The following is an 18,528-nucleotide window of genomic DNA, read 5'->3' as shown; positions in this document are numbered from 1 at the left end:
TGGAATCAGAGTGTTTTTACATGAGTAGAATGTGTCCTTTTATTTAAAATGCATCTCTGGGTTCTTTGTGGGGCCTGCCTGGTGTTTTTACATGAGTAGAATGTGACCTTTTTATTTAAAATGCATCTCTGGGTTATTTGTGGGGCATAGGAATTCGTTCAGTTTCCCACCCCAAAATATAGTCCGCCCCCCCCCCCCAAGGTCTGAGGGACAGTGGACCAGCCCCCTGCTGAAAAAATTTGCTGACTCCGGCCTTAAATCATTAAGAAACATAGTTCTAAACATTTTCTAGTTAAAAACTACCTTTAGAAAACTACCTTCCACTTTAATATACTGTATTACAAACGCACCTTCATTTTCAGTTTCTTTTTTCTCTGTGTGTCAGAGTTGTTGCTTGCCCCATGTGTCTCAGCAGGCAGTGCAGTGTACCTCCCGGGGCGAAGTCAAACCACTGGAAAATCACAGTGCTTGCTGTGGCTGCAGAGACGGATAACTTGTAACTGCTGCCTCCCGTGTTGTTTTTGCTGTTAGCAGCACCAAAGTAACCTCTCTGGGGCGTAACCCTCAGCAGTGTGTATGAAGGTCCTGGACTGCTCAGGCAACAACAAGACCACCCTCTTGGTCTTGCTGATGTGGTCCAAATGAAAGCAGAGCAATACATTTGGCACCAGCTTGACTGCAGGAGTTGCTGGAAGGAGGAGCACAAGGCGCCATCTAACTGTCTTAGGCCTGGTTGGTGCTGATTTTATTACTGGATTGTTTAAGAAGACATGTAATTGGTGATGTGTTAGCCAGGGCATTTGGGTACCCCCTAGTTTTTAGTGTTTATTCTTGGTTTTTTGTGTGAGAAGATAAAGGAGTGTAATTTTTTCTGCCATTTGTGAAGTTTGGTTGGGGGAATCATATTGGGAGGGTTTGGAATAAGTAGGTTACTTTTGGGAGGGTGATCATTTTGATCATGGCTATTTTGTCTGAGAAGCTGAAGTTGGTGTTGTTCCATTTTCTCAAGTCTTTGTTGATTTGTCACCACAGGAAGTTGTAATTGTGGAGGTATGGTTTGTTGAGGTTTCTGGTTATTTGTACCCTATGGTATCTGAACTTGGTGTGGCAGAGTTTTACCTTAGTGGTGTTGGTGAATTCTTTTTGGATATTTATATTTGAGGGAGTGTGTGTTGAAACACATAGCCTCAAATACCTGACACCATTGCAAATGTGTTGAGTTCTTTGTTTAGGGTAGCTACTGTGTTTATGGGGTCTGGCGTGACCATCAGGTCACCTGCAAAAAGCCCTAATGTATAGGTTCTGCCTTTTGTTTCCACTCCCTTGATGTCTGTTGCTGCTCAGATTCAGATTGCTAGGGGTTTCAGAGGAAGGGAGACAGTGGACATCCTTGTTTTGTGCCTCTTCGGATAGCTATGGTATTAGAGTCCATACTGTTAGTCCTGCATTATGCTGAGGCTTGGGAGTAGATTTGTTTGAGGGTATGTAAGAACTTGGTACCAAATTTCATGTTGGTTAGTGTTGGGTTTGGAACTTAACAGGTTAAGTTGTTCCCATGATGCCTCAACATTCTGACGTCAGCTTTAGAAGCTGGGAGGAGTCTGGGAGGAGTTTCGTTTCTGTTCCCCTCTGGTCTCTGAGGGAAGAGGTCGCAGGTCTGTCATGGCTGCGGTGAGCCCAGGAGATTCCTGGGGAATGTCGGAATAAAGAAACTGTAAATAGACAAACCGGGCTCTGTGTGTTTGTCTGAAGCTAAGTGAAGCTACGTGACAGTTTTCGCTGCTGTGTTCAACTCTGCTGAGGCGTGACTGGAGAGCTACTGGAGACGGAGCTGAGTGGCGCAGCTCGGAGGAAGCGCGCCGGGCATAAAGAGCTAATTGTGGATCGTAAATCAATTAGCGGGGGTCACGCCAAACCAATAAATCAATTCCACAGGTTATGGACCCTTAATCACCGATCGTAAAACTGTCACAGGAACGCTTTGAAGTGCCGGAATGCGTTTGAAGTTGCGGCAGGAGGTGGTGGGATTTTTGCCTGCTGTTAAGAGGCAAAGGAGTAGCTGCGGAGCTAAGAGCAGCTGGCTGAAAGACGCAAAGTGTTTGCCTGTGTTGCTGCAGAGCTGAGAGCTGGGAGCAGCTGGAAACGGGTGCCGGATAAGCTGGTGAGTAAGCTTCGGGCCCCGGGAAGACGATGGCAGACAGCCAGGTCTTGGAGGACGTTCCGATTGAACAGCTCACTCTAAGAAGTTGGGCAAGGGCGTAAAGTCAGCAAGGGCTGCCTGGGATGTGCTGTGAAGCTTCAGCAGGAGGCCAGAGCCCCGGAGAAGTATTGCCAAAGTCTAGAGATGGCTGCAGCCCCTGTTCCTGATGTTTTAGCCTCAAGGAGTGCTAGTGAGCAGATCGGGGGGGCGAAGGATTCCAAAGGCAAGTGTAAAGGCTTGTCCACTGTGCGTGCTGGAGTGGAATGTCAACAAAGCAGGTTCCCAGAAAGCCGCAGTGGGAGCCAGGCCAGAGGGGGCGGAGCTGGCAAGGAGTGCTTTTCCGGAAGAAGGAGGGCCAAGCCAGCTGGGAGGAGCCCCGGGCAGTGTTTTTCCACTGGAGTTCGTCGTTGCTGCCCATGGAGAGCGGAGACAGCTGGGCAGGAAGGTCCCAAGGTCAACCAGCTGAGTTCCCATGGGAATCAGTCTCGGAGAGGAGGCCAGCGTGGGAACGCAAGGGAAAGACGTGGTTCAGACGCTGGGGAGGGTTGTTTTCTTATCACTGCTTCTATGGCAACTGTGAAGAACAACTCCAGCCAGGACACGGTGACACGCTGGGTTTTGAATACTGCTGTTGGTCAGCACCTGCTAAGCGAGCCTGCTGGCGAAATGCGGAACTGCAGGGCTGTTTCAACAGGACACAACTGTGATGTTAGCAGACGGAATGAGAAAGTCGGTTTCTGCTGTGGCTAACATGTCTTTTTCTCCTTTACAGGAGGAGCTAGAGGTCTACGTTGTGCCGGGACTGAATTGTTGTTTGTTATCTGTATCAGCTCTAATGAAGCAGGGATACAAAATTTGCTTTGAAAATGACACCTGTTCCATTTTCAGAGGGGGGAAACAAGTGGCCAACGTGAAAAGGGGGCAGAACAATCTCTTTGTTCTGGAGTCACCTCTGGAGGGTGGTGGGAATGCTGGAAAAGCACAGGCGCAGTGTGCTAAGGTTCCCAGTCATGTCCAAATTTGCACAGGTGCACAAAAGGGTGCGAACTCCGGAAATGTGGGAGGTCCCTAGGGTGCAGGGCATGCAAGGGTGCACAGGTACATGGTTTTCCCGGGTTTGGGAGGGTAGCCAAAGAGCCCTTTGAGCTCTTTGAGGCAGGTGGTCCAAAGGTTCAGGAAATGATCTTCTGTGGATATGATCCTGCAACCAATGGGTGGAAGTTTGCATACCCAGAGGGTGATCAAACCAAGCTGCTGGTCAGTAAGCAGGCTGAGTTCTGTGAACAGGATGGGTGTTCAAGGCTCAGGGATAATCCTGATTTTCTCTCAGAATGTCTGTCTGATTCTGAGGAGGAAAGGGAGGCAGAGGCTGATCCCGGTGATGGGGACCAGGTCCAGGATCAGGGTTCAGAACCCGGTGATGGGGACCAGGTCCAAGATCAGGGTTCAGGGCAGGTTTGGGCATCTCCAAAGGTTGTGAAAGGAGTGTCCAGGTGTGAGGCTTCATCTCCGGTTAGCGTAATGGAGAAAGCTCACAAACAGGGTGTCAAGTCAGAGGGGGAAGGATCTGACGGAGAAGACACAACTGCTGGCCCAAATGGGTCAGTAGGGTATCAGGTCACAAGTGCGTGGAAAAGTGTCGCACAGTGTGATTCTGGGAATGTTGAAGGGGTTCAACAGGTGCCTGGGAAAGATGCCGGGAAGGGGCACAAGGCAAAGGGAAAGGTGTTGAACTCAAAAAAGGTCTTGTCAGAATGGTTCGGCAAGAGGGGGTGTTGGGTTTGGAACTTAACAGGTTAAGTTGTTCCCATGATGCCTCAACATTCTGACGTCAGCTTTAGAAGCTGGGAGGAGTCTGGGAGGAGTTTCGTTTCTGTTCCCCTCTGGTCTCTGAGGGAAGAGGTCGCAGGTCTGTCATGGCTGCGGTGAGCCCAGGAGATTCCTGGGGAATGTCGGAATAAAGAAACTGTAAATAGACAAACCGGGCTCTGTGTGTTTGTCTGAAGCTAAGTGAAGCTACGTGACAGTTTTCGCTGCTGTGTTCAACTCTGCTGAGGCGTGACTGGAGAGCTACTGGAGACGGAGCTGAGTGGCGCAGCTCGGAGGAAGCGCGCCGGGCATAAAGAGCTAATTGTGGATCGTAAATCAATTAGCGGGGGTCACGCCAAACCAATAAATCAATTCCACAGTTAGTACTGCCAGTAGGCATTTCCATTCTAAGCAATCAAAGGCTTTGAGAATGTCTAGGCGCATAGGACTTCCGGGGAGGTGCCTCCGGTAATGGCAGAATTCCTCTGACCGGGAGGAATCTGCTCCGTGGGAATCTGGGTCTGGCCGCCACGGCGAAGGCGGAGACCCGTTAAAATCACAGGCGGGAGAAGCCTGTGAGTGTGGGATTCGGCGGGCACCTTTTGCGCCTCCCCCACTCACGGGGAACCCCGGTTTTTGGGGCTCCGGAGCGACGTGGGGTGAGTGGAGCGGTGCATCGAATCATCTGCTTCTTCCACGGAGCGAAGCCACATAGCTGTTGCCGGAGAGCGCTGACCTTTTCCTGTGGACAATTTGACTTTAAAGTAATTACCCGTGAGTAAGCTGAAGCGGAAGAATTGGAATTCTAAAAGTTTAATTTGGTATCGCAACGGGGAGGTTCAAAACAGGAAGTCCGCCTTTTGTAAAAGATTAAATTTCCATTGGTAAAGAACATTAAACCCCCTCTTGGAGGCAGGAGAAGAGAAGGGGAAGTTGTGGATTGAGTTTGCCTGTGGGAGAGAGCGAAGAGATTTAAAACACCGCCGCTCTGACCCTGGAAATGGGCTGCTAGCAGAACTAACGTCTTTTGGAATGTCCATTGACAGCGTTTAGAACGTTCATTGACAGCTAGTTAAATAAGAGAAATACATTGTTTCTACTGTCTCCCGCTGCTTTAAAAAGGAGTAAAAGTAACTGAAAATTGAAACTAATTTGAAACTAATTGTTTAAAAGAGGATACTATTGACTATTATAAATAGAAACTGTTTCCCCCTAGTGGAAGCCTTTGAAATCGGTTGCTTTACAAGAGCTGGGCTAGGGGAATTTCCAGCTGCAAGTTAAAAACCGTGAGACTCTGGGACTGACCTTGAATCTTTTGTGTTATGGTAAATGGAAGTGGAAAAACAGACCAGTCAACTGTTGACAAAACATTAAGGTCTGGGAGGACTTGGCAACAATCCAGGAGAGGTCTAGCATCAGGCCCCTCTGCTCCTTCTGTTGCAGCCTTTCTATCAGTATCTTTAAAACCAAGAGGAATGTTGACAGAAGAGGCTTTAGTGGCTGCATTATATAAGATAAACGACTCATTGGATCAGCTTCACAGGAAAATGGACACGATAAATGCGAAAGTGGATGTTTCAATTACTAAAATTAACTTAAATATAGAAAGTATAAATAATACCAATACAGAAACCATCCAGAAATCGATACAGGAACCTACTTTGACAAGGCAAACTGCGGAGGAAGCCAGGGAAAAAGCTGCTGTTGCTGAATGTAAAGAAACACAACTGGAGAGAAAGAGAAAGAGAGCCCCAGCCCTACAGAGGCAACTTGATGAACATAAGTTGACGCTTGCTATGACTGAACTTAAAGAAAAACAGATGAATTTGAGGATTAGAGTTCACCTTTGATGGACATGCCCAAGGATTAAGACACTTTGGGAGATGATTCATAACGAAATGAAAAAGGTATTTAAATATACCCTTTTGAAGAAACCAGAGGCCTTTCTCCTGGGCATGGTCGGCCAATTGGTGTTAAAGAAGGATAGAACCTGTTCCATGTATGCAACAATAGCAGCAAGAATACTCATTGTGAAGTACTGGAAGACACAAGATTTATCTATTCGGGAAGAATGGCAGATGAAGTTGATGGACTATATGGAATTGGCGGAAACAACTGGCAGAAATCCGAGACCAGGGAGAAGAGTCGGTGGAAGAAGACTGGAAAAAGTTTAAGACTATTTATAGAAATACTGTAAAAATAATGAATGTTAGAAAAATGTTGGAATGAAGTTATATGGCTTCAGTAGAAATTGTTGGGTTTGGAACTTAACTGGTTAAGTTGTTCCCATGATGCCTCAACATTCTGACGTCAGCTCTCGAAGCTGGGAGGAGCTGGGAGGAGTTACGTTCTCTTCCTCTCTGGTTCTCTGAGGGAAGAGGTCGCAGTTTTGTCATGGCTGCGGTGAGCCCAGGAGATTCCTGGGGAATGTCGGAATAAAGAACTGTAAATAGACAAACCAGGCTCTGTGTGTTTGTCGGAAGCTAAGTGAAGCTACGTGACAGTTTTCGCTGCTGTGTTCAACTCTGCTGAGGCGTGACTGGAGAGCTACTGGAGACGGAGCTGAGTGGCGCAGCTCGGAGGAAGCGCGCCGGGCATAAAGAGCTAATTGTGGACCGTAAATCAATTAGCGGGGTCACGCCAATAAATCAATTCCACAGGTTATGGACCCTTAATCACCGATTGTAAAACTGTCACGAGAAGTGCCGGAATGCGTTTGAAGTTGCGGCAGGAGGTGGAAAGTGATTTGCCTGTGTTGCTGCAGAGCTGCGGAGATGAGAGCAGCAAGAAATCGTTTCCCCACGGATGGGTGCCGGAGGAGCTTGTAATCTGTGAGTACAGCTTGGGGCCCCTTGGGAGAACGGAAGACAATGGCAGGCAGCCAGGTCTTGGAGGACATTGCGTTTGAACAGCTCACTCTAAGAAGTTGAGCAAGGGCTGTCTGGGGATGTGCTGCGTGTGCTGTGAAGCTTCAGCAGGAGACCAGAGCCCTGGAGAAGTATTGAGAAAAGCCTAGAGATGGCTGGTGCCCCTGTTCCTGATGCTTTAGCCTCAAGGAGTGCTAGTGAGCAGATCGGGGGGGCAAAGGATTCCAAAGGCTTGTCCACTGTGCGTGCTGGAGTGGAATGTCAACAAAGCAGGTTCCCAGAAAGCCGCAGTGGGAGCCAGGCCAGAGGGGGCGGAGCTGGCAAGGAGTGCTTTTCCGGAAGAAGGAGAAGGAGGCCAGCTGGGAGGAGCCCCGGGCAGTGTTTTTCCACTGGAGTTCGTCGTTGCTATGTGTGCAATTTGATGCGACGCTTGCTACGTGTGCCCATGGAGAGCGGAGACAGCTGGGCAGGAAGGTCCCAAGGTCAACCAGCTGAGTTCTCATGGGAACCAGTCTCGGAGAGGAGGCCAGCGTGGGAACGCAAGGGAAAGACGTGGCTCAGACACTGGGGAGGGTTGTTTTCTTATCACTGCTTCTATGGCAACTGTGAAGAACAACTCCAGCCAGGACACGGTGACGCGCTGGGTTTTGAATACTGCTGTTGGTCGTCACCTGCTAAGCGAGCCTGCTGGCGAAATGCGGAACTGCAGGGCTGTTTCAACAGGACACAACTGTGATGTTAGCAGACGGAATGAGAAAGTCGGTTTCTGCTGTGGCTAACATGTCTTTTTCTCCTTTACAGGAGGAGCTAGAGGTCTACGTTGTGCCGGGACTGAATTGTTGTTTGTTATCTGTATCAGCTCTAATGAAGCAGGGAAACAATTGGCCAACGTGAAAAGGGGGCAGAACAATCTCTTTGTTCTGGAGTCACCTCTGGAGGGTGGTGGGAATGCTGGAAAAGCACAGGCGCAGTGTGCTAAGGTTCCCAGTCATGTGCAAAAGTTGCACAGGTGCACAAAAGGGTGCGAACTCCGGAAATGTGGGAGGTCCCTAGGGTGCAGGGCATGCAAGGGTGCACAGGTACATGGTTTTCCCGGGTTTGGGAGGGTAGCCAAAGAGCCCTTTGAGCTCTTTGAGGCAGGTGGTCCAAAGGTTCAGGAAATGATCTTCTGTGGATATGATCCTGCAACCAATGGGTGGAAGTTTGCATACCCAGAGGGTGATCAAACCAAGCTGCTGGTCAGTAAGCAGGCTGAGTTCTGTGAACAGGATGGGTGTTCAAGACTCAGGGATGGTCCTGATTTTCTCTCAGAATGTCTGTCTGATTCTGAGGAGGAAAGGGAGCCAGAGGCTGATCCCGGTGATAGGGACCAGGTCCAGGATCAGGGTTCAGAGCCCGGTGATGGGGACCAGGTCCAAGATCAGGGTTCAGGGCAGGTCTGGGCATCTCCAAAGGTTGTGAAAGGAGTGTCCAGGTGTGAGGCTTCATCTCCGGTTAGCGTAATGGAGAAAGCTCACAAACAGGGTGTCAAGTCAGAGGGGGAAGGATCTGACGGAGAAGACACAACTGCTGGCCCAAATGGGTCAGTAGGGTTTCAGGTCACAAGTGCGTGGAAAAGTGTCGCACAGTGTGATTCTGGGAGTGTTGAAGGGGTTCAACAGGTGCCTGGGAAAGATGCCGGGAAGGGGCACAAGGCAAAGGGAAAGGTGTTGAACTCAAAAAGGTCTTGTCAGAATGGTTCGGCAAGAGGGGGTGTTGGGTTTGGAACTTAACTGGTTAAGTTGTTCCCATGATGCCTCAACATTCTGACGTCAGCTCTCGAAGCTGGGAGGAGCTGGGAGGAGTTACGTTCTCTTCCTCTCTGGTTCTCTGAGGGAAGAGGTCGCAGTTTTGTCATGGCTGCGGTGAGCCCAGGAGATTCCTGGGGAATGTCGGAATAAAGAACTGTAAATAGACAAACCAGGCTCTGTGTGTTTGTCGGAAGCTAAGTGAAGCTACGTGACAGTTTTCGCTGCTGTGTTCAACTCTGCTGAGGCGTGACTGGAGAGCTACTGGAGACGGAGCTGAGTGGCGCAGCTCGGAGGAAGCGCGCCGGGCATAAAGAGCTAATTGTGGACCGTAAATCAATTAGCGGGGTCACGCCAATAAATCAATTCCACAGAAATGTTATAAGGAATCAAGTATAAATAGACTAATAGAGTTTAAAGGGAAAAATAAGGTTAGAATATGTTAAGATAATTATAGGAGAGAAAACAGAGGAAGATGGAAAGGAATTGCTGAAACAATTAATAGAAGTGGAATACAAAAAGGGAGGTGTGAGGAGGTCATGGAAATAAGGGAACGAAAGTTAAGATATTGAAATTGTTTTTGTGTTTTAAATGGTTTGTGTTTTGTTTTGTTTTGTTAGTCTTATATTTTTTTCCCCTTTCTTTTTTGTTTGTTTTTCTGTTTAGTTGTGTTTAAACGGTTTGGAAAATTAATAAATATTATTTATATAAAAAAAGAGAATGTCTAGGTGCATAATTGTCAGTGGGAGTTTTGTTGTTTTGCTGTGTTTGATTATATTCAGTAGTTTCCTAATAAGGTCTGTTATATTGCGACCAGGGACGAAGCCAGTCTGGTCTGGGGCTATTAATTTGTGTAGAATTTTTTTTAGGTGGTTAGCCAAGATTGATGTGAATATCTTGTTTTGTTTTTTTTAAATGATATTTATTGGAAATTTTTTTAAAGTTACATAAGAGAACAAAATAGAAAAAGAAAAAAGAAAGAGCAAAGAAAAAAACAAACCACATCAAACAATACAAATTCAAAAAAAACCAAAAATACACCACAAACATTTAAAAACAAATCCATTATTCTCAAATCCTCCACTGTCATTACCTTCTTTCTTTGACCTCCTCTTCCTCCCTTTTTTTGTATCCTAGTTATTAATTGTCGCAGCAAATCCTTTCCATATTTCATAATATTCTGTCATTACATTACCTTAAACTATTTTAATCTTATCTTACTATAAAAAACCTTGAAACTTAAAACTTAAATCTTATTTTTACCAACTTCTCATAACCATAATATTCTTACATAATTCTTTAAACATTTTTACTAAAGCCAAGTAATTTCATTCCAACATTTTTCTAACATTCATTAATTTTATAAAACAATCGTAGTAGTAAAAAAAAGGAAATAAAAACAATCCAATCTTCATCCAACGTCCCTTCCTCCTGGTCCCGGGTTTTGTCAGTCCTTATTATCCCATCGATCTAGCGCATTAACCTGGTAACCTTATATCCGAGGCCCTTAAGTCTCTTCCATGTCCCTTCCGCAGCTCTTCTTCATATTTGTAACTGTATTTTCCCTTGTCTCCTGCTCGTTTCACTCGTGGGAACTCCAGCTTAACAATGTTTTTGACCCTTCTCGACGGATCAGCCCCCTTTCCATAATCCACACTAAACTCCATGTGGTATTTAAGAACATGTTTCAAAATCCCTCCAAAATTAGGAGCCCCCACAACCCCAAACATCTCGCGGCCCATTGCCAGACTTGAAAAGTCCAAACATCCCTGCATAGGGGGGTCTATCCAGCCCCCCATTTCCAAACCAAACCAAACTTTTTCTTTCCAAATCTGGCTTTTTCCAAGTTCATTTGTCAAATCCAAAAGCTCATGTTCCTGTTGGGCCACAGCTCCCTCCATCTCTGGCGCCCAAGATTCAGCAACATCCTCTTCCCTCATCTGTTCTGTCAGGGCACACTCCTGATTTAATTCCTGGGTGGGCTCCATATATATTCCCACTGCCTGTTCAAAATTTCCCACTGCCTGTTCAAAATTTCTGATCGAATCAGCCATCAAATCCGTCTTCTCATGTAGCTGTTCCAGTAGGGCATTTGTTTTATAGAAAGCACACAACAGAGCTTCTGAGTACATTGTCCTGCAAGGTCAGAAGTCTGTTCCCACGATTGTAATCTGTAACAGCTGCAAGCTCCCCGGAGTTGGTTACAGTTTCACAGTCTCCCTCTAGGGGGAAAACTTCTATTTGTTCTTTCTTTTAAAGACAAGTCTAGCAACAAAGTTTCCTTTTTCAGATATTTTGTCAATATTTATTCCTTTAAAAAGCGAAGGGGAACAATGGAGTCAATGTTTCTCTTCTTATAGCTATCTGTCAAAAACGTTGTCTCTGGTCAATGAGCTTCAAAAAACGTCAGTCCTAACACCCCGCTCCAGGATCAGGACGGTGGAAAGTTACTTTACTTTACCCACACTTCTGCAGGTTTAAACAGTCCGAAAAAATCCCCCCTCTTCTCCTGCTTCTGAAGGGGGTTCAACAATTTTAAATGATGAAAGTTAATCTTTTACAGGCGATTTTCTGAGCTCTAGTTTGCCATGTCTTTGCTTTAATCTATCTACAAAAAAACGGAAGGCTGACTTCCTGTTTAGACCTTCCCGTTTCAGTGCCAAATTGAAGTAAACTTTTAAGTCCAATTTTCCTTTCTGCTCACAAGTCCTTATTTAAAGTCCAATTGTCCGAGTTTAGGTACTCACGGGTGATTATTTTAGAAGCCAAATTGTCCCAGGAAAAAGGCAGTGCTCTCCGGCAACGGCTATGCGGCTTCGCTCCACGGAAGAAGCAGTTGACTCTCAGTACCGCGCCACTTCCCCCCTCTTCGCTTCGCCCGTTAGTGGGTTCCTTTGCGGGTTGGGGGGGCGCTAAGGGTGCCCGCCGAGTCCCATGGTCACAGGCTTCATCCGCCTGTGATTTTTGAGAGGGTCCCCGCTTCGCCGTAGCGGAAAAGACCCGTTTCGCGTGGAGCTAGTCCCTCCAGATCAGAGGGAGTCCGCCATTGCCGATGGCGCCAACCCGGAAGTCCCTTGATGTGAATATCTTGTAGTCTTGGTTTATTAATGAGATCAGGATTTTACTTTGAGGCTGTCTTTGAGTGGTTTTGGGATAGATACTATTTTAGAGGAGGTCCAGGTTTTAGGAATGGGGCCCTCTTTTATGATGTTGTTAAATAGACGGGTCATGTAGGGCATCAGGGGTTCTTTGAATTTCTTATAGAATTCTTCTGTTAAGCCATCTGGCCCTGGGGCTTTGTGTGGTTTCAGTTTTTTGAGGACCATATCTATTTCCTCTGGGGTGGACTGTCAATGAATTTCTGTTCCTCATCAGTTAAGGTTGGCATGGTCAGCCCTTTTAGGAATTTTCTGATTTCCTCTTCAAGTGGGTTAGGTTGGAATAAAATTCCGCAAATTCTGAGGTTATTTCTTTGTTATGTTGCCGTCTTTTTTAGTGATGCAGTGAATTCTTATTTTGGTTGATTTTGCATTGCTTTGTAATGATTTGTTGGGTCTCTGGACCGTAATAAAGATTGACGATGATGATTGTTTTCCCTATGCCTGTTTGCTAATAGTCTGAAGTGTTTCCCTCAAGACTCGTAAAAGTGTTGTTTTGAATATAGAATATTGATCATTGTTTTGTTGATTTCTAGTGAGTTGAGTTCCCTCCTTTTTTGTTCTATAGGTTTAAGGAGTCTTTGGCTCCTGTTTGTTTGTAGCGTGATGAGAGGGTTGTGATGTCTTGTTCTATTTTGCTAATTTTTGACCGCTTTCATAGTGTTCCAAAGGAGAGGGGTTGTTATATTGTCTACATCATTTGCTTTGAAATACTTTTGGAGAGTTTTTGTGAGACTCTCTCAAATTAGTTTATTTGTGATTAGGATGGGACTGAAGGGACCATGATGGGGTGGTTTGTGTTTCTGAAGGACCATGATAGGGTGGTTTGTGTTTCTGGCTGCCAGTGGCACCCCTCTGACGGCAGGGGAGGGTCCTCACAGTGCCTGTCTTCTCCTGGTGTGATAATCTTTGCACAGCTCTCCGTTGGGCCTCTGCCTGCTTCCCTTGTGCCAGTTACCAGAGAGGTTGGATCAGGGCCTCTGCAGCTATCATTGGTAGCAGCTGTGGGAAACTTCTCCACCTGAGACCCTAGAGAGCTTCTGGTAGTTAAACTGTTGTAGACTAGATAGAACACCAGCTCCTTATATTTGTGCAGCGTGTACTGTGCTAAGAGGTTTCAATTTTTAATGGACCTTTTTTGCATCTTTTCTCATAAAAATATTTATTGCCTTTTGTATGCATGTTCTTCTTTCTCAAACTGTTTTTTTTGTCCATAGAATGTTCACTTAACTCTGCACCCTCATTTTGACCTCTTTTCATGCTAGCAAAAAGATAGGTGATATACTGCTTGCATTCTCCTCTTACAGCTACTGACAAGGGTTTACATTACCTGTGTGAGTACACACACCAATAATATTTATTCATCTAGGCAGTACACACTTAATAAAGATCGAGAAAAACATGCTGTTCATGCTGACAATCTTCACTCCAGGAAGGAAACACAGTTGCTTAAATTAATGGAAACATGGTTTTTATCCTTCGGAGGAAAATGTTGACAAGAAGCGGAAATCTTGTAGCAAAAGTGTTAATTTTGGATCCTTATTTGATGGCTATGGGTCCTTTTCTCTCTCTTACTTCCCTGTCCTAGGAGAAGCATGGCAGCTGGAAGATGATTGTGCTGAATCTGTGAGCGAACCTGCCCTTCAGCCAAGGCTGTGCACTGCCATGGACGAAGCACCTTTCAGATCCTTGAGAACTCGGTCCTTCTACATGAGGAAGAGCCTTTCAGTGGACAACCACTTAAGTGCCCTCAGCTATTCTATCCACCCCACAGAAACCAAGACAGAGCGGGTCAAAACTAAACTTCGAAGGCAATTTGTGAGTACCAAATGGCTTATTTCCCACATTTATTGAAAGGCTTGCAGTCCATGCATTTTCAAAATTTGCACCACTGTTAGTTATTCCCGCAAACAGCTTGCGTACTCTGCTGAAACTGATGGTGCAGTATATCAGAAACAGAGTTTGTCTGAGGCCTGGGGTGGGAGTTTTGTTAGAACAAAGTTATAAACTCTAAGCTTAGCCCTCCGAGGCCCAGGATGAGTGTACCTGACTGTCCCCCCCCCCCATTGGCCTGTTCAGAAGTATTGAAGCATTGAATCTTACTTATTGATCTGATATTCAATATCTTCATGTAGCTCCCTACCATCTACATTGTTAAAGCGTATAACTTTGGCATCCGAAATATGCTCTGCTTGAGTTGGGTAAATGTGTGCACATATTGTGCATATATGCACTCATCTAACTTTCCTTTCAGCTTTGAAATCTGCTGTTGAAACCCTGCATTTGTCACAAGAAAATAAGAAGACTTTTCCATTTGTTGTCACCAATTTTAATCCTTCCTAAAATTTGACTGAAAAATTTTGAACCAGAAATCTTGCAGCAGTAGAATAACAGTTCACATCAGTACATAAGTGGTAAAGAGACTTCAAAACACAGATAAATATCCAGGTTGACTTGAGCAGAACCATATATGGGAGAAATCTAGAATAGAAATGGGTGCTTTTAAGCCAAAATTGCAGGAGCAATCCAGTTACTGGAGGAAGAGTGAAAGAGATGCATGGGAAGAGTTGTGGTTTGCAACTCAAAGTTCAGTATCAGTAATGTATCTGGTTTTAGGAAGGGATGAGTTTGAAATTGTAGCCCCACAGTCTGTGTGTTGAAGGGTAATGAATAATGAACGGCAATAAGCTTCTTGTTTCCCAATCTGTAGCAGAATTTATGTCACATAAATTTAGGAGAACAGATGGAAAAAGCCAAGCACAAGAGAGGTGCCATGTCAAAAGGATAGCAGAAGTGGGATACTTGCTTCTAGCATCTAAAAACTATAGACTCAAGGTCACCAGAAGAAAGAAAGCAATTCAAAAACAATGAAGGATTGTAGGTGGTGCACATTTTAGAATTTTGATTCCCTAACATTGTAGATTGTCATACATAAACAAAATGTTTAAAGGATTTTCACTTACTTGAAAGGGGAAAATATTTCATAAGAGGTTTTTTCAGTTTGTCAGTTTAATTCCAAAGAGCCCATTCCATGTTGCTTTCCAGGCCTTCACTTCTCTAGATGTAAGGGAAGGTTCACCTGTCTCCTTTAAAAGTAGTCCTTATTCCCAAGATAGACAGGCTAATAATTAAAGCGGGCTACCTCCAGCAAGTAGGGGTTGTAAAGACCAAAATAGGCTTGCTCATAGCTGCAAAACTACTGATTTACGGGGTTACTTTGGAAGAAAGCTGTAAACATTTTTTTCAAATGTATTATTTTGAGTCTAATAGGAGATAGCACTGGAGCAGAAATAACAGATGGAACACAGTTTGTAAAGTAGGATGTTATTAAAATTTAATGGGCTCATTTACCACTTTCTGAGAGACACCTGATCTGAAGAGTGATATGCTCATTTCCTTACCTCATTACCAGTTTCAGGATTGTAATGAAGGGATCAAGTGTAATGAAGGGATCCACTGACAGACAATGCTTCCATAGATAGACTTTCCATTTTGTATGCAAGTACATGTAAATAATCAGAAACGATGAGAGGAAACCAGGAGCAGTTGTTACAAACCTGTGTCGTTAGAGGGCAAGGAGAAAGGCAGTAGTGACAAAACTATTTGCCTGTTATTCCACAATGCTTTGCCGGTGTCTTTACCCCCATTTTATTTGATATCAGATATTGTTTTTCTGCCTGGTACATAACTCTGCTGCTGCTTAAATTTCCATTTTGCTTGGGTCTGACTACTCTTTTTTGGGTACTTTGGTGGGTCTCTAAAAATCTTGGTTTCATTTTTCCGCAATGACAATGCTAGTCATGGATTATTCTGATATAAAATATAGAACTCTGCTGTGACAATTCGATGGATTCTGATTTAAGATCCTGGTTCTTCAAATTGCAAGTGAAAAAACCCACAGTTGAATGAAAACAGCCATATTTGATACCATCATTTGTGGTGAGAAGCAGAAAGCATCAAAAGGATTTCTGATGATTAGAGTGAGTCAGTTTTGCTTTGGGGTAAGAAACCGACTGCCAGTTTCTTTTGTTGTTTTATCCTACACTAGAGATTGGGAAGGCATTTTCATTTTGCTTAAATTTTTTGGTGTTTTTTTTCCTTTTTCCACTTAAAATATGTGGTCTAGTTTGCTTGAGTGAGTTATCTGGATGTATTTGTACACCTGCAGTGCAGTTGTTCTTTATGCCTCTGGCATGCTGTGGTTTAGACAGTGTAGATTAGTTTATGGGAAATTGTGGTGAAGGTGGATAAATGCTTCACTTTTGCAAACAAAACCTTTGACCACATGGTCTCATTGTACTTTCTTGTCCTGTGGTTCTAAGATGTTATATCTCTGGCTTTGTAGATAGCCCAGAGTTTTAAGAAATGAAAAGATGAGGTTAAACCTGAAAAGGCTAAACCTGAGATCATTTAAGCCTTTTTCAGCTTTCAAAACACCTTACCAAAAAAATAAATTGAAAGCATAGTCTGTAGCGACAGCAATAATGGCTTTGTAATATTGCTACAGGAGCAAACAAAAGGATGCAGCCCAGGTATGCAGATGGTAAACTGCATTGGCGTGCTTTAGTGGTACCTGGGATACAGGCACATTTCTCTTTACAGTTTCTATGATTTGTTCAAGTCCCCACCATCTTGGCTTACAACAAATAGAAAGAGCTCCTGAGTGTGCTACTCGGAAAACTAGCAGAGAGATCCCTTTAGGAATTTCAATTCTAATCTTCCAGAAAGCAGTACAGATACTGATCTCCCTCTACCCACTTTCCTGCATATTTCCTTCTGAAGAAAGGAAGGTTTTCCTCCTTCCACTGTCTCTCAGGCTTACAGAGATATTTGTTAATACTGATAGTGATGTATGGTGCATCATCCTTCTGACAGTGGCACCCTGTAATCTTGATTGGTAAGTAGATAGATGGTCCTTCCATATTCATGATTCTATTATTATGCTCTTATTGCCACGGGATGCCTAGAGGGCACATCACGTTAAACTAGAAATACTACTACTACTACTAATTGATTTTATTTTATTTCTCACAATGAGAGCATCCTGACTCCAGAGATAAACTCTAGTGCCACCTAGTGACTGAACTATTTAATGACACTATCAGCATGCTTCAGGCTTCTGATAATCTTGGTGTTTTTTTCTAGAACCCTAATGGTTAATTGATATCTATTTTGTAAAGCTACAAGATTCATGTGCCTCATGATGCAGCAGGTTTAGGGCACCTGCGCAGATACGGCGCTTCAGGTTGTGGGCTTTTCACATTGCAAATAGGCCTCCGGAATGGATCCCGTTCGTGACCAGAGGTACCACTGTACCACTGAAGAAAACGCTTACTTTGGAGCACACAGAGCAAACACAACCTTTTTTTTGCACCCTTGAGATTTCCTCTTCCTCTCAGTTCTTGAAATCAGTCTGAGTCTTGGAGTACCTTTTAACATAAAAATACCAGAGTAGGCTAATCAATCTATTTAAGAGTGTATAGAGTTGTCAGGCAATCACCTGTTTGAGCACTTGGGTCAGGAATCTATTTAATAATTAGTTTATTTACTTATTAATAGTTGCTCCATAATTCTCTAGGCTGCTCACAAAGCGAGAAAAAGGGATGTTGCAACTGGCTTATAGTTATATACATTTTCTGGGGACAGGCTAGGTTTCTTCAAGTGTGGTCTGATTACTGCTTCACTTTAAAGAGGCTGTTACCACCTGCTCTGCCAAGAAGGAATTTAAAACTTATTGGTGTTTTCTTTTCTGTGTCTCTGAGATGAACCTATTCAACTAATTAGACTTTTCCACCAAGAAGGGCAGGTGGTGTGTGTGTGTGTGTGTGTGTACTAGCACTTGTATTGTGAACTAGTACTTCTATTATTTATTTGTTTATTAAAATGTATATATTGCTTTGATTGCAGGAAAAAACCTCAAAGCAGATTATAAAAAAGTAACACTTGTAGAAGTATACCTGGTTTTTCTATTATGGTATCATATATCTAACATTGGGTATCTTTTCCCAATTTCTTTCCAAACATTTCTGTTTTATTTTTGTGTGACTATAGCTGTCTCTTTAGTATCTGGGATTCATTTGGCTTTGACTGTTACTTCTGTGAGGAATGTTTGAGAGTGTAAGATAGTAACAAAGAAGTTTAACAAGAGTTAGAAGGACAAAATATACTGCCACAGCTTCCCACACAGTGTGCAACTGATATTAGACATGGGAACAAATTATTTCAAGCTACTTTTAAGGGAAATTGTGACTGCAGATAGCAGTCATAAACTCCAATGTATGTCCCCATAGACTTATAACACTGTAGTGAGCTGCATATTAATGGCATTCTTTCTACAGTTAAAATAAAATGGAAATATTTTATTAAACTAACACAAGCAAGGATATACATACAGCTTAGCAACATTAGACTCTTGATAAATTTGAGCTACCCACAGGCTCTTATTAGAAATTTCAAAATCCTTTATTTTATTTTAACATCCTAGGTACCTTTTTCCCCATAAATATGTATTGTTTTTACTAAGGTATACTAATCGAACCACAGAATAATTTGGGAGCTTCTAATGATTCTGAGCTTTTAAAATTATTATTTTATTTAAAGACAACATCTCTTCTGTCTCGCAGCTTAAGGATTTACACCAGAAGTTTCTTAGGCTACAGTGCCCACCTACTGAACTGGAAAAAGGAAAAAACCAGATCAGCAGGGCC

At 43.9% G+C, this 18,528-nt stretch overlaps 1 protein-coding gene across 7 annotated transcripts in view; it reads left to right on the top strand.

Annotated features, from left to right (window-relative positions):
- The window catches only part of LOC308463499 (ankyrin repeat and fibronectin type-III domain-containing protein 1-like), a 366,925-nt gene that overhangs the window by 73,925 nt on the left and 274,472 nt on the right, over positions 1 to 18,528 (top strand). For all 7 annotated transcript variants that reach the window (XM_080981922.1, XM_080981924.1, XM_080981921.1 and 4 more), the window contains one exon: positions 13,410 to 13,639. In XM_080981922.1, the coding sequence (XP_080838048.1) occupies positions 13,410 to 13,639 (230 nt within the window). The remainder of the gene's footprint in view (positions 1 to 13,409; positions 13,640 to 18,528) is intronic.

This window comes from Podarcis pityusensis, assembly GCF_964106645.2.
Source record: "Podarcis pityusensis genome assembly, chromosome: 14".
NCBI lineage: Eukaryota > Metazoa > Chordata > Lepidosauria > Squamata > Lacertidae > Podarcis > Podarcis pityusensis.
This window is presented reverse-complemented; position numbering and strand designations above follow the sequence as displayed.